The sequence below is a fragment of the Muntiacus reevesi genome, chromosome 7 (genome assembly GCF_963930625.1).
Source record: "Muntiacus reevesi chromosome 7, mMunRee1.1, whole genome shotgun sequence".
NCBI lineage: Eukaryota > Metazoa > Chordata > Mammalia > Artiodactyla > Cervidae > Muntiacus > Muntiacus reevesi.
In genome coordinates, this window is record NC_089255.1 from 54,563,596 (window position 1) to 54,580,590 (window position 16,995).

The 16,995-nt window shown below is 37.6% G+C and overlaps 1 protein-coding gene across 1 annotated transcript in view; it reads left to right on the forward strand.

The window, feature by feature from the left end:
• Nucleotides 1–16,995, forward strand: part of WDR72 (WD repeat domain 72) — a 212,871-nt gene that overhangs the window by 13,710 nt on the left and 182,166 nt on the right. The window contains exons 2-3 of the mRNA XM_065941562.1: nucleotides 11,209–11,373; nucleotides 15,201–15,307. Of these exons, the coding sequence (XP_065797634.1) occupies nucleotides 11,221–11,373; nucleotides 15,201–15,307 (260 nt within the window). The 5' untranslated portion in view covers nucleotides 11,209–11,220. The remainder of the gene's footprint in view (nucleotides 1–11,208; nucleotides 11,374–15,200; nucleotides 15,308–16,995) is intronic.

A 16,995-nucleotide genomic window follows, 5' to 3' on the forward strand; every position in this document is an offset into this window, starting at 1 on the left:
ATTGTCTTCTCCTATGCTTGCCTGGTATCGTAATCATGGAGAAAGGACTAAGAAGCATTTTTTTTCCTTCTTCTTCTTCTTTTAATATTTATTTATTTATTTATTTGGCTGCACCAGGACTTAGTTGTGGCATGTGGGATCTTCGACCTAAGGCCAGCTTTTAAAAGCAATGGAGGCCACATTGGCGCCTGAATCTATAAGAGGTTTCATTGTTGTTGTTTTACTTGACTTTTTTCTTTTCTTTTTTTTTTAAAAGAACTATGAACATAAAGAATTTCACTTAGCTGGTCACTAAGACTTTTTGGTGAGGAAGGTTGGGTTGTTTTCATCATGGTGTGCAGGAGGAGAATTCTAGAAGGAGTGTTAAGAGACCAGGTTATAGGTCTCGCTCAGTTACTTTCTGCTTGGGTTACTTTGACCAAGAAAACAATTTCTCCAAACCTTCATTCTCTTGTCTGTAGGAGAAGAGAGGGAGATGATGGTGATCTTCAAGGCTCCCTTTTGGCTGTAACTTAGGGTTGCCAGTGACCCTAAAATGCCTACAGGATACCCAGTTCAATTTGGATTTCAGATAAACAGTAATTTTTATAAGCATGTCCTGTAGAATAGCCAACTTTTTTTTATTACGAGCACATCTCAAATGTTGCCTAGGACATACTTACACTAAAGAAGTTATTTGTTATTTATCTGAAGTTCAAATTTAACTTGACATCTTGTATATTTATTTGCTAAACCAGAGAACTCTAATCTTACCTGAAGTTGTTGATTAAAGTATCATCACAGATTTTGAGGTAATGATAGCCAACTATACATTTTCATGGCCAATGGCTCTGGTATATGTTCATATGAGTTTTGAGAAAATAAATTATAGTTACAGTATTCTAGAAGAAAGAAAGGCATTACTAGAAAGTGGCAGTCACGTTCTCTGCCCACAGTGTAAAATCACAGTGATTCTTTCCTCATTCATTCATTCAGTAAACATTCACTGAGTCCAATTATGGAAGAATAATTATAAGCATTTTCTGTATAGACTCACCTCTTTTCACATCAATTATACAATGTAATTATTTTTTCCATTGTGTAGATGAGAAAATTGAGGATCAAAGAATATCTAGCTGTTAATGGAGGAAAAAGATTTTTATAACTCCTATTATATTTCTTGCCTCTTTCCCAATAAAGTACATTTTTAATTTAATGGAGATGATGGTATGCTGGATAGACCCTAACGATCAATCTAGACTCAGAAACCCTATAGATTCCCATACATTTGAGTGGAACACAAATAAGGAAACTGAAGCAATTACTTTCCCCAGAACATAAGTACTCCAGAAACAAGAAGACTCTCGTTCTAGGAAAATCACATCACCTTTCCTTCAATTCCTCATCAGCAATATAGGAGTTAAATGCCTCATTCTTAAAGTTTTTTCTAGTTTCCAGTGAACTCTATTTGCTCCCTTTTCAAGGTTGACTACAGTCACGTAAGAAATGTTTATTAAATGTTCCCTAATGTGGCAGGCCTGTGGTAGGGACTAGGGTTCAAACAATGAAAAGACAGACCCATCCTTTACCAGCTGTAATAAACAGCTTTGTAGATGTTGTCTCACTTGTTAAGAGGGCAGATGTTAAGAGCCTCTCTGGCTTTGGGAGGTGATCAGGAAGTTGTTAGAACAGTTAGTCCTTTGCTATTTCTACTTAAATATATACTATTTAGAAAAATTTTCTTTTAAAATGGGACAATTTGGGAGCTCCCAGGTGCCCATGATGAGAGTTTGTGCAAGTTAGTGACTGTCAGCATGACTGCACCACCAGAAGATTTATTTCTTAGTTTTCAGTATGGGTTTCCTAATTCTGTAATGGTTTGGACCTTCTACAGCTTTAACCTATTTACGTTCCTAGACAAGTTTCACTTAATTCAGTGTTTGCCATGCTTTTCACGTCAAAGCATAGAAAATGATCATCTTTGTACACATACTGGCTTGAGAGTTTCAGTTTCTCTCACCCTTTGTGTCAAGTTATTCACAGCCTAGATGTGTGCCAAGGCATACAGTTGGAAAACTCCCATTTATTTACTGAATATGGGGCTTCCTTGATGGCTCAGTGGTAAAGAATCTGCCTACAATGCAAGAGATGCAAAAGACTAGTTCGATCCCTGGATCAGGAAGATTCCCTGGAGGAGAAAATGGCAACCCACCCCAGTATCCTTGCCTGAAAAAAAATCCCATGGACAGAGGAGCCTGGAGGGCTACAGTCCAAAGCGTCACAAAGAGATGGACTCTACTGAGTGACTAAGAACACAGAGTCAACAATTGGGTATGTAAAGGAAGCACAGAACTCTGTTGTTGAAATTCTGTGTCAGTGAAAATGACAACAGTAAGTATTCTGCCTATTCACTATAAGAAGGCGTTCCTTCAATCTGTAAAGGCACTTATTTGATAAAGATTCTTTTATGGAAAATCAAGCTATCACTTAGAACTTTACAATTCATTGTTAAAAATGAGAAATCATTTTATCCAATATAGCTTTTTCTAGAAAGGAAAAATATTCACAAATTTCATGGAATTTGAATGACTAAAAACCATTTGGAAGTAACAGCCAGAAACCTCTCTTATTTAGAAAAACAAAATGTGGAAATTATTTTTAAAAAATGAACATTTGATTTTATTAACCATAAGAAGAAAGTGTTAGTCGTTTAGTTTTATCTGACTCTTTGCAACCCCATGGACTATAGCCCACAAGGGTCCTCTGTCCATGGAATTTCCCAGGCAAGGATACTGGAGTGGGTTGTTATTCCCTTCTCCAGGGGAACTTCCCAAGCCAGGGATCAAACCCAGGTCTCTTGAATTGCAGGCAGATTCTTTACCATCTGAGCCACCAGGGAAGCCCAATACTGCTGCTACGGGTAAGTCACTTCAGTTGTGTCTGACTCTGTGCGACCCCATCCCTGGGATTCTCCAGGCAAGAACACTGGAGTGGGTTGCCATTTCCTTCTCCAATGCATAAAACTGAAAAGTGAAAGTGAAATCGCTCAGTCGTGTCCAACTCTTCGTGACCCCATGGACTGTAGCCTACCAGGCTCCTCCGTCCATGGGATTTTCCAGGCAAGAGTACTGGAGTGGGGTGCTATTGCCTTCTCTGGGGAAGCCCAATAAAAGGTAAGAAATCCAAGCAATATGTCACAAATGCAATTTTGGTCTTGTTTGATATGTACCTAAATTGCAATATGTATTTAAATGCATAATATTGAAATAACATCTAAATTTAATATTATGTTTTTCATTCTTAGGTATAAGTTGAATTTGTCTTTATATATAATCAAATTGTATCAAAACCAGCTTTATAATACTTTAATGATTACTAGATCTAAAATAATTTTTTCCTTAAAATTATTTTTTCATTATACTATTAAAATAATAAAATAGTATATATGTATATGAAAGGCATTTTTAGAGACTATTATTGTAGAAAGGGATAAAAATCAAAAGGATGGGAAAGCTGATGAAATACCAGCTGTTTTTTGTAGGTCATAGCTCACTCTTATTTACATAGCAAAGAGCTGACTCATTTGAAAAGACCCTGATGCTGGGAAAGATTGAGGGTAGGAGGAGAAGGGGATGACAGTGGATGAAATGGTTGGATGGCATCACTGACTCAATGAATATGGGTTTGGGTAAACTCCGGGAGTTGGTGATGGACAGGGAGGCCTGGCATGCTGCAGTTCATGGGGTCGCAAAGAGTCAGACACGACTGAGTGACTGAACTGAAACTGGAACACATGTCCAAAGCATTATGCTATGATATTACCTAGTAGTAAAGCCACTCTGGGAAGCTTAGTGGGATGTATAAAAGAAAGCGAAAATGTTAGTCTCAATCATGTCCGACTCTGCGACCCCATGGACTGTAGCCCACCTGGCGCCTCTGTCCATAGAATTCTCCAGGCAAGAATACTGGAGTGGGTTGCCATTCCTTTCTCCAGGCCATGTTCCCCACCCAGGGATTGAACCTGGGTCTCTTGCAATGCAGACAGATTCTTTACTGTCTGAACCACCAAGGAAAATCATGGAGGAGCCAAGATGGCGGAGGAGTAGGACGGGGAGACCACTTTCTCTCCTACAAATTCATCAAAAGAATAACTGAACACAGAGCAAACTTCACAAAACAACTTCTGATCGCTAGCTGAGGTCATCAGGCGCCCAGAAAAGCAGCCCATTGTCTTTGAAAGGAGGTAGGACAAAATATAAAAGATAAAAAGTGAGACAAAAGAGCTAAGGACGGAGATCCGTCCCGGGGAAGGGTCTTAATAGAGGACGTTTCCAGACACCGGGAAACCCTCACACTGGCGGGCCTGGGGGAAGTGTTTGAATCTCGGAGTTTGAATCTGACTGGGAGGGAAACAATAAATAAAACCCAAAGATTACGAGCCTAAAAGCAACTCCCAGCAGAAAAGTACCCCAGACACCCGCATCCGCCACCAGCAAGTGGGGGCGGAACGGAGAGGAGAGGGCGGCATTGCTTGGGGCAGGGTCCGGGCCTGAGTGCCTTGAGGACACCAAGGAAAATCACATATATACATACATACATATATATATATATGTATAAAGAATGTTCAGACTGCTGCACAGTTACACTCATCTCACATGCTAGCAAAGTAATGCTCAAAATTCTCCAAGCAAGGCTTCAACAGTACATGAACCGAGAACTTCCATATGTTCAAGCTGGATTTAGAAAAGGCAGAGAAAACAGAGATCAAATGCCAGCCACCGGTGGATCATCGAAAAAGCAAGAGAGTTCCAAAAAAACACTACTTCTGCTTTATTGACTATGCCAAGGCCTTTGACTGTGTGGATCACAACAAACCATGAAAAATTCTTCAAGAGATGGGAATACCAGATCACCTGACCTGCCACCTGAGAAATCTGTATGCAGGTCAAGAAGCAACAGTTAGAACCGGACATGGAACAGCAGACTGGTTCCAAATAGGAAAAGGATATTTTCCAAAAGGAAAATAATGTCAAGGCTGTTATTTTGGCACCCTGCTTATTTAACTTATAATGCAGAGTATGTCGTGCAAAATGCTGGACTGGATGAAGCACAAGCTGGAGTCAAGATTGCAGGGAAAAATATCAGTAACCTCAGATATGCAGATGACACCACCCTTATGACAGAAAGTGAAGAGGAACTAAAGAGCCTCTTGATGAAAGTGAAAGGAGAGTGAAAAAACTGGCTTAAAACTCAACAGTCAAAAAGCGAAGATCATGGCATCTGGTCATATCACTTCATCGCAAATAGATGGGGAAACAATGGAAACAGTGAGAGACTATTTTCTTGGGCTCCAAAATCACTGCAGATGATAACTGCAGCCATGAAATTAAAATATGCTTGCTCCTTGGAAGAAAAGGTATGACCAACCTAGACAATATAGTAAAAAAACAGAGACATTACTTTGCCAACAAAGGTCCATCTAGTCAAAGCTATGGTTTTTCCAGTAGTCATGTATGGATGATAGAGTTGGACCATAAAGAAAGGTGAGCGCCGAAGAATGGATGCTTTTGAACTGTGGTGTTGGAAGACTCTTGACAGTCCCTTGGACTGCAAGGAGATCAAAGCAGTCAATCCTAAAGGAAATCAGTCCTGAATATTCATTGGAAGGACTGATGCTGAAGCTGAAACTCCAATACTCTGGCCACCTGATGAGAAGAACTGACTCATTAGAAAGTACCCTGATGCTGGGAAAGACTGAAGGCAGGAGGAGAAGGGGATGACAGAGGATGAGATGGTTGGATGGCATCACCGACTCGATGGACATGATTTTGAGCAAGGTCCAGGAGTTGGTGATTGACAGGGAAGCCTGGCATGCTGCAGTCCATGAGGTCACAAAGAGTCACACACAACTGAGTGACTGAACTGAACATATGTATATATATATATATATATATATATATATATATATATAATATATACATATATATTACTATATAAGTGAGTAATTCATTTACAAGAGTTTTCTACCTGTGGCCTGTGAGCTTCTTGAAGGCTAGTTATCTCATTCTGAGAAGTGATTGTGATATTTTGATAGGCTGCAGTCAAAAATTTGTGTGGAAATTATCTGAAAGTCATTTAAGTATAAAATTTGTATGTATGTGTGTGTTTATATGATAATTTTGATAGCTATGTTTATATAATAAAATATTAATTGTATTCCTTATATAAGTAACAAAATAGACTATCATAATAAAAAATGTTGTTCTAGTACCATGACTAGATCCAAATGAGGGAAATTTATTTAAACATTTATAATGTAATCTGTAATTTTATCCCAGTCTGTGGAAATGTTTCTTTTTTAAAATCCCAGCCAGTGAAAATGTTTATTTTAAACTCTTTTTAATTAAACCACACTTAGAGATCATTCAAGGGCATGTAAACATCTATCCACAGTCTTGTTTTAGACATTCCAAAATATCATTCAGTCATTCAAATTTGGGATGCAATAATTATACATTGAGGGCTGTGATAGAGCTTTGTAATCCCTTTTCAAAGATCTTACAACTTTTCTAGACATATAATTATTTGAAACAGGACAGTATGCTTCAGTCAAGGGCACGACTTTCTTCTCCACATCACAGACTTTTCCTCTAACTTTGAGATTCTACAATGGGCTTTTTTTTTTTTTTTTCTTTGAGGCTTATTTTCAATCAGAGATTTCTGGAGAATTGTACAGGGTCTCAGAAACATGGATTTACTCTCTCTTCTCTTGATATCAAGGCACCAAGTTTCTGGGGCTATTTTTATAATTTTGCCACAAAAGAAAAAGAGAGGAAAAAGTATGAAAAAAAAGTGAATTTTGAGGTTTGCAACCTTTTAATCTGTTACTTATTCTCACTGTACAATTTGCTTAGTGTCTCAGAATCTCAAAATTAGAACTGATTCTGAGTTATCTAGATCACATTTCTCACTGTAAGTTTTCTTATAAGTGAGTGCTATCAGATTAATGATCCCCAAAACTACTTCTTGTCTGAAATTCTAGGTTATAGGAGTTTATATTATGAGCATTATATACAAGGTATAATGATAGAATGTGTGCTCAGTTGCTCAGTCTACTCTTTGTGATCCCATGGACAGTAGCCTGCCAGGCTCCTCTGTCCATGGAATTTTCCAGGCAAGAATACTGGAGCAGATTGTCATTTCCTCCTCCAGCAAATCTTCCTGACCTAGAGATTGAATCCCCAGTCTCTTGCGCCGCCTGCATTGGCAGGTGGAGTCTTTACCACTGCACCATCTGGGAAGCTCCATAATGATAGAATAGTATGTCTATTTATCCCTATATAGTTTTATTTGCAGCCCTAGATTTATTCTTCATAAGAATACTGAGATATAGGCAACGCAAGTGATACTATCCTCATTTTACTACATGTAACCTTTATAATCTGGAAATAAAGGTAATAAACAAGTGGTGGAGCAACCCCAGATCTAGGTCGTTGAATACAAGGTCTGTTTTCACTACATTTAGCAATCTAGACAGTTCAGGATGAACTCTGGTTTAGATCTGATCTCTTGTGGCTTTGGCTTTTGTGGTTTTTGTCTTCTAATTTGGATGTGTTAGGAATCTTATGACTTACTAAGGGTTTAAATACATGAAATGCTTTGACTTATTTGATTTTCTAAACTCCAAATGCCTTGTATTTTGTTAGTGCTTATAGTTGTAAAGATTTTGCTTTACTAGATGTGAGTTTTAGACTCTAATGTATACTTCCGTTCATTTCTTCATTTATTCTGGAATAGTTACTCTGCCTGTCTTAAACCCTTTTCTGGACACTGAGAAAACAGCATTGGACAAATCAGACAGAAGTCTGCCTTGGAAGGATTTAAAATCTATTGAATTTTAAAGGAATTTTATTGGAATAAGAATAAAACACAAGTATGATGGTGGAACAATTTAAAATATGGGTAACCACTGTCTAGAAGTACAGGAGCTAAAGTAAATAAAAATAATGGTAACTTACTGAATACCACACCGTGCTCTACATTATAAGCCTGCTGTCATTCCACCCTCACAATGCCCTGATCTAGGTATCATTATTATTCTCAGATTATAGATGAGAAAACTGCAGCTCAGAAGGATTAAGTGGCTCATGTTTAATTCTAACCTAACTTAAATTTCATACCCTTAAGCAACTCTCTCCCCTTTGGAATACAGAACTTACAAAGAAAATAATTTATTCAATCGATATTTACTGTTTTCCTGTAATCAAGGCCCTGTGCTTCAGACCTGTAGGGAATATAATAATGATTAAGAAATGATTCCTATCTTTCACAAAGAATGTAGAAGGAAGAAGCACCAAAATCAGTGTGGTTAAAAAATACTTGTCAAGAACCCACAGTGGGCCAGGCGCTACACTTAGCAAAGACTGGTCTCAGTCCTTGGGGGATTTGTATCACTTCATTAGGGAGACATCAATGCAAAGCAGATAATTTTAAGAGATTAAAAAAAAAAAAAAAAACAGGGTAATATAAAGTGGCCAATTATTGGGTAGGCAGTGTCACAGTGATTCAAGTCAGAGAAGATAATTTTCCAGAGTAATGGGGATATAAATAACTCACCAAAGAAATTATTTATCTTTAGTAGAATTTTAGCTAATCATTACAAATATATTAATTTCCTGGCAGATGTTCTGCAAACTTGTTTCTGCTACATTTCTTCTTAAGCAGTCTAGACAAATTTCCTTGACTGCAGCATCCTAGGTAAAGTTCCAAGTGTGAAAGACAAGTCCTCGGCAGGAAGCAAGTGCACACTGCTTGTAAACAAAAATGCCCAGTTTCCTCTGGAGCAGTGTGACCACGAGCACTCCCTTTCTACTACTTCTTACTTCTGAGAAGCACACATTTGTCAAGCCAAAAATGGAGTTCAAATGCAAATGGTTTCTGAATGGTGATTTTTGTTGTAATACCATTGTTGTTGTTGTTCAGTCGCTCAGTCATGTCTGACTCTCTGTGACCCCATGGACGGCAGCATGCCAGGCTTCCCTGTCTTTCACCATTTCCTGGAGCATGCTCAACTCACGTCCATTGAGTCAGTGATGCCATCCAACCATCTTGTCCTCTGTTATCCCCCTCTCCTCCTGCCTTCAATCTTTCCTAGCATTAAGGTCTTTTCTAATGAATCAGCTCTTTGCATCAGGTGGCCAAAGTATCAGAGCTTCAGTTTCAGCATCAGCCCTTCCAATGAATATTCAGGACTGATTTCCTTTAGGATTGACGGCTTTGATCTCCTTGAAGTCCATGGGACTCTCAAGAGTCTTCTCCAACACCACAGTTCAAAAGCATCAATGCTAAAAGAAAAAAGTTGTAATACTAGAAGGACTAATACGAAGTTAGGAGTAGTGTTTATAGCAGCAGAATGTTAAAACCCATGTGGCCCTTCTCATTACTATCTTAATAATCTTCATTTGTATCACATTTATTTGGTATCTCTGGGAATGAGATATTCCCCAAAATTGAATTTTCCTGATAAATGAAACTTACTATTTAACTCTGTCCTTAGAACTTGTTAAAACTGCTACTACTTTCTGCTTCTGTCTTCTTAAGCAGAGTGCATTTGACATCTCATCATCTTTTATTTACCCATAAGCAGTGATTGTTCTGGGCTGGAATACCTTGGAGCCCTCAGGAGTGATGGAGATTGGGGGCCGACTTACTTTTACACTATGATCCCTAAGACTGCTAGGCTTTGCAGCTCTCATAGCAGAGTGTTGTGGGAGGTTGGGGGTTTTCTTTTTCTTTGCTCTGATTCCCTATTTTCCTTGGAAATTATTATCTTCTTATTTTCCTTAGCTTCTTACTCCCTTCCTCTTCATCGGTGAAGCCATTTGGTCCTCTACTTTTGCTTGTTGGAAGGTATTTTATTACTAGTTCAACTTCATTACTGGTTATTAATCTGTACCTTTTGTGTATTTCTTCCAGATTCAGTCTGGGGAGATTGTTCATTTCTAGGAATTTATCCTATTCTTCTAGGTTGTCCTTTTTGTTGTCATATAACTGTTTGTAGTAGTCTCTTATGATCCTATGTATTTCTGCAGGGTAACATCTCCTTTTTCACTTCAATTTTATTTATCTGGGCCCTCTTTTTTCTTGATGAGTCGAGTATATGCTTATCAATTTTATCTTTTCAAAGAACTAGCTTTTAATTTGATTGACCTTTCCTTTGGTTTTTAAGTCTGTTTCATTTATTTCTGCTCTGATCTTTATGATTTCTTTCCTTAACTAACTTTGGATTATTTGTTCTTTTCCTAGTTCCTTGAGATGTAAGATTAGATTGAGATTTTTCTTGTTTCCTGAAGTAAACTTGTCTTGGTATAAACTTATTTCTTAGAACTGCTTTTGCTGTGTTCCATAGGTTTGGAAAGTTGTGCTTGAAAGGTATTTTTTTTACAATTATACTTTAACCCTGTAACTAACACATGGAGAGAGTGATTTCATGAAAATTATCATTTAGGAAAACATCAAATACAGAAATCGTTCAAGTATAAATTACTATTAAAAGTTGTGTAGGTGGAACATGAATATTACAGCAATTTTAACAGCCATACAAGAAGCTTTGAAGAATAGGAAATAGTGTTCTTACAGAAAATATTTGATTTTTAATAGTGAAGTTTAGATATTTGCTATTTAGATGAGGTGACGTTTCTGAGAAGAGAGAGTCTGCAAAGTTGTCTTAAAATTACAGTGTCTAGACAACTCTATTCTTCTTGAGAGGCCTAGAGGGACTCTGGAGCAGTCAAGGTCACCCACAGTCAGAGCTGGGGTGGATAGGCTCATTTTAATGTCTGATTACATTCGTCTCTATTTGATGGGAAAGCACCCTTCTTCATAGCTCTGAAAGAATACGTAGTTCGAGTCTATGTTATCGCACACATTTGTGAGATGACTTCCCTAACGGTTCAGCTGAAAAAGAATCCACCTGTAATGCAGGAGACATAGGTGCAATGAAGGCAACACGGGCTTGATCCCTGAGTTGGGAAGTCTCCTGGAGAAGGAAATGTTAACCCATTCCAGTATTCTTGCCATGAAAATCCCATGGATAAAGGAGCTTCATGGACCACAGTCCATGGGGTTGCAAGAGAGTTGGACATGACTGAGTGAAACAACACAGCAACACATTTTCCAAAATTAATGAATGATAACTGTGCACACTTTTTACCATTTCTGTGTGTCCAGGATTCCTTCACCATGAGGTCCTCCCTGCAGGCTGTGGCACTCTGGGGAAAGAAGGCCCCTCCACACAGCATCACTGCCATCATGATCACCGATGACCAGCAAATGATTGTGACGGGAAGTCAAGAGGGTCAACTCTGTCTCTGGAACCTCTCATCTGAGCTGAAGGTTAGTGAAAACAATTAATATTGAGGCAGATAGACTTATAAGATAAACATAGCTTGCTGCTTATACCAGCAATGACAGTGGAAGTTTTGCATGATTGTTAAAAAGGTGCTTACCAAAGTAATACATGGGTTTTACTTCTGAATTTGGAAAAATGAAGTATTATATGGTGGGTTGAGATCACATTGGAAATTATATTATGAATATTGCTAATCCTAACTACCAGTTAAGTGTTATCATCCTTTAAGGTATGCTGAGTTTTACTATTTTATATCCTGAATTATATGTTTAAGTAACTGAACTACAGACATGTAAGTATAATTCTACAAATTGTGGCTCATTAATCTAAACAAACGGCACCCTTGAAAACTACTATTAACTAAATGAGTAATATCTTAATTATCTGGGTGTTTCTGTCAGTTTGGCCTTCTTGCTATTCTTTTAGTCTCTGCTTGCCTGTGTTTTTACAGGTCACATTGGAAAGCTCTAAATCCAATTTACTATTGTTGTCGTCCTATTTCAGAACCTGACCTCACCTAGGATTTGGCCCATTGATTAGCAATTAATTGTCCCTGTCCCAACTCATAAACATTTAACATATTGGAATAGATATTTGCTTAGCTCTAGTAGCCTCTAGACCCAATTTGCACACTTAAACTAATGATGTACTTAAAGTATACTGCCCTCATTAAGAAGCCTTTTAAAGATCAAAGACTATTTTTAGCCTTTAAAGTTTGTCACTTTAAAACCTAAATTAACAATTAATAGTAATTCTATTTTATAGTGTAATTAATTAACATCTCCCACACTATAGGACTGCCAAGAACTGCACGCAGACCAGCTCAGCTCAATGTTTATGAACATTCCTGAAAGAAGGCCTGGACATTATTACAACAGCTGAACTTTGATATTGGCCCTTGCATTTATTATCTCTTACAATTTAAACTCAGAATCCTAAATGACTTATACTATCTTGCTACTGTTATTAATGTTGAAGTGTAGGGTTTCCTGGCTGAAGTAGTAGTTTTTATAATATGTTGGTTGCTATAAGTTTAAGAAATTTGGAATCCTAGCATCTGTATCTTTTTACATATGTTCCTGGAATTTACTCACCGTGCATTTATTGGGTGTCTATTGTAACTTAGGCAGTATGGTAGGTACCTAAGTTCAAACATGAATGAAAAGGCCTGGGACTGGCTGCCTATCAGGTTGCAGTGTCATAGGGGAAGGGCATAGCTAGTAACTGCCATTGCAGTTATGTTATAACACAGGGTGCTCTTGTGGAGATCAGTCTATACTTCATCTTCAGTGGGAATAATTATTTCATGCTCTTCGTAGGAGCAAGTCTTCTGCTTGGGGTTAGAGCAATAGCAAGGGAGGTGCTATTGGCATCTTGTGGGCAGAGGCCAGAAATGTTGTAAACATTCCATTGTGTAATAACCGCCCCTTCACAACAAAGATATTATTCCACCCAAAATGCTAATAGTTGCTGATATTGAGACATTCATGGTTAGAAACATGGGGTGGGAATGGAAATCAAATTGGTGGGGTGGAAGAAACAAGGAGAATCACTGAGGAAACAAGAAGAAAATTGGATCAGCTTTATGTTTTGGAAATTCACTGTGAGGATATTGTGAAAATTTAGTTACATGAATAAGATATTGATTAGTATGACTGTGAGATTTTCCACATGAGAGTTTTCCTTAATATTTTCTATGGCTAATCATAGGACCAGAAGGAATGAGCATCTTCTCTTACTCTTCCCTTGAATCTTGCCCCTACATGACAATGGGTCACCTATTACCAGAAAAGATTTTAGGCTTTTCAAAAATCAGGGCATGTCTGAGTTTTCAACAAATATCTCTGCTGTCTGTAAGACAGTCAAGTGAGTGGCCCACCAGTGATATTTTAATGCTTAATAGTTTGATTTTTGCTTAAAAATGCATTATATGTATATGTAATGATTATGTATATATAATGTATACTGTATGTATATATTATATAATGTATAATGTCTGTCCATGAGTAGGGGGATTGCAGGGTATAGGGGAGCTCGAGAATAAATGTCTCCATGTCCTGGGCTACTCATCGCATGTCTAGACTTTGCATTCTGCTTCCAGGCTCAGGGTCTGGCTCCCAGTGACATCTGTTTTTCCCAGAACTTTGTGAGGTCTGAGGAACTTCCCATGATAGGAACTTCCTCACTTGGGGGTTTTTGATATTGATTGCTGGCATTCATCTATCATACCTTTGAGCATAGAAAAACGTGAGCTCCGAACATCCTCTCAGATATAGTCTGTTAATATTGGTATGTTTTATATGTGTGTGTGTGTGTGTGTGTGTGTGTATAGCTGTTTAATACTCAGAAGGAAACACAACAATGACAAAATGAATAGCCATGTTGAGTAGAGACAAAGAATGGATGTCTTGGTCAAATCCAAGGTCTGATATTTACCAACTCTGTGGTGCTGGGCAACTGATTTCTATTCTTTGAGCTCTAATTTCTTCACCTGTGAGATGGGGATTAAGCCCTGTTGATGGCTGCACGAGTGCCTGGAATACGGTATATGCTCATCAGGTTGTGTGTTCTTTCCCCTTCCCTATTTGTGCAATTAGAAGCACCTGAGTTGGGAGTGAGGGGGACCAACACTTCAAAGAAGGGGGGTGCAAGAAGAGAAGTAAAGGTCCCTAGATTTCAACATGACAGTTGACTCTATGTGACTATAGAATTATTTTTTTGTTATTCTTCACACAGCATATGTGATAAAATGAGTAGGTTATAGTGAATTGTCACAGTGTATTCAACTACACATGAAGATTTAGTAGCAGAACGAGGACTTCATATAAAGGGCAATGGTGTTTTGTTCTGATATTTTGTCCATAGTGATTTTTCTCTGGAGGAGGAGTATCCTTGATTTGCCCTGAATCTTGCTTATTTTGGCCTGTAATATAGAGGAAATGGGTTAAATTCATAGAGGTGTGTGTTCCCGAATGTGATGATAGGGAAAGACAGCATGCTATTTTCTGAGATGCAGCCAGTATTCCCAGGAAGACAGAGAACTTGGATTGGAAGCGATTATAACCAACTGCAAAATACTCTTTATAGCACTAGAAATTTATTCTAATAACAGATCTTTTAAAGAAGTATTTCTGATTAGTATAGAAAGAAGATGAAAGCAGAGAATTATGTTATCAAATAATATGTTCTTTCTGATATGTTGTGTTATGGGGGACAGACTTCTTCCACATATGAGATAATGGAAGAATTAGTCTTCGGTGTCATTTTAAAATTCACATATAGGAGGGAAAAACTGGCCTTTTAAATAATAGCTTAGTTAAAATTTTATTTCTAAAGTTGAAAGTTCATTTTCACTATTTCTGAGGCAGGACTTCAAGTAAAGCATTGTAATGGTTACAGGAAAGGTAATATTTTCTCTGCATTATTTTGTAAACCCATTCCTGAATTCTGAAATCTGCACATAAATCTGCTACTATCGGTTGAGGCACGTTTTGTGCATAATAAACATCAACACTGATTTATTTGTATTCAAAACCTAGATCTTGTAAAACAGGTCTGGCCATTATCTAGGCTTTATGATGGATACAAAACCAGAAAACCAATGACAAATGTGTATAACATAATTCCTTTATATAAAAGTTTATTATCCTGGGGATTTTGATATGCTATATATCAGTTTTCCTGAAACTTACATAAAGCAAAAACAAAGAGCACTTCTTAATTGGAAGTATGAATAATTTTATAATGTCATATTATATTCTTCAACTAAAAAGTTTACAGCTATTTAAAAGTTTACTCTCATCATTTTCAGATTTCAGCCAAAGAACTTCTTTTTGGCCACTCAGCTTCAGTGATGTGTTTGGCAAGAGCGAGAGACTTCTCTAAACAGCCCTTCGTAGTTAGCGCTGCTGAAAATGGGTAGGTGAGATGTGTGAAACTGTGTACCCCTCTCCATTCCTTGTCCATTACAAAAGCACTCTGATGGGATACAGAAATCTACAGCTGAAGGAAACTTTAGTGATTAACATGTTCCTTTTACATATAAGAAAAGTTAGATCTTGAATGGTTGATTAAGACTTGTGTGACAGTCCCGAGGAAAGTAATTAGTATTATGACTCCCAATCTTTGAACATCCCAACATGCATATCAGACCTTGTGGCAGCTTCGCTGTGTAAAGGATGCTGGCAAAAGCTGCTTAATATAGACTTCAAAATGGAAAAGTCTGGGCACTTGTCTTTTTTTCATGCAGTAACTCTCTTTGAGCTATTAAGCAAACCCATGCAAGCTTTCACAGTTCTGTAAAATAATTCAGCGTTACAATCTTTATGCTCTACACTTGCTTGATATCATTTTAAAACAAACAGAGGAGAGGACACACTTGTGAGTGGGGGTGTGGGAGTGAGGGGGAGAAGGAATGTAGTGATTGGGTGCAGTTTCATGGGAGGAGGTTTATTCAAATGAAATAGGACTTAGCTGTAGGAAAAAGCCTTACTGATGGAAGATCTACTATGAACTTCTCTGCCAAAGAGATATTTGGCAAAGTATACTCCGGAATGCAGAATCCATTCAGCATGAGTTAGTGAACAAGGGATTAGGTTGCTGGTTGAAGGAAGAGAATTCTCTCCTTTTAAATTTTTAACCCAAGGAGAAATTATATGGCTTTGAATTCTGAGGCACAACAGAATAGTGAGGAATCAAGTGTCTAATTTTAGAAATGGAATAGTTTAACAAAAAGGCCTGTGGTACAGACAACAAAGAGATACCTATGTTCTCATAGCTTATAGCAAAGTCATAACTATTATTCTTAGAGAGACTGGACTTTGAAAAGGCTCAAATGAAATTAGTACATTCTTTTTAAATAATCACCTTCCTTTTGTACACTAGGGCTGCCACACAAGCTGAGATATTTATTCCCAATCTAGAGAATTTGGGGGATGGTGAATTTTTCTGACACTACTTACAAAACTGAGAAAGTTAATAGCTGAGTGAGAAATATATCTGAAAACTACTTGTGTTCCACCTTGAGATTTTTGTCCATAGTAGCCTAGCTTCAGAAAAGAAACTTGAGGTTAACAGACATATTCTTGATGATAGATGAATTCAGCTGTGTAAGTCCTGTAACTATGATTGCTAAAGAACTAGAGAGTCTGGTTGGTCTTCCTTTTCTAAGATGATTTGAATTTTCTAGAACTCTGTTTCTTTGGGGTCTGACACCCTACACCTATGAGATTCTTCTAAGGCAATTTACACTTTAGCCATTGCATATTTAGCAAATCCTAATTCAATTTACTTAAACTTATGAAAATTGCTAGGCTGGACTGATCCTTCTCCAAATAACAATGATTTTTTTCTTTTTTTTAACTTTTAAAAGTCCCAGGAAGTGACTGTGGGCTTAGCATTTCTGCCTCCAAAGTGATCAGATTCATGCTGATCATGACTGCTTCCCGACTTAGTTTTTCTTTTTTTTTCACTTAGTATTACTTCATCTGTAGACATAAATCCTAATATTCAGGAATCTCATTGATTTCCATAATAAATAAATTCTAGGATAAAGGGAATAAATACCTGGACCCTGATGTTGAAATGATGGAATGCCAAAGAAAAAG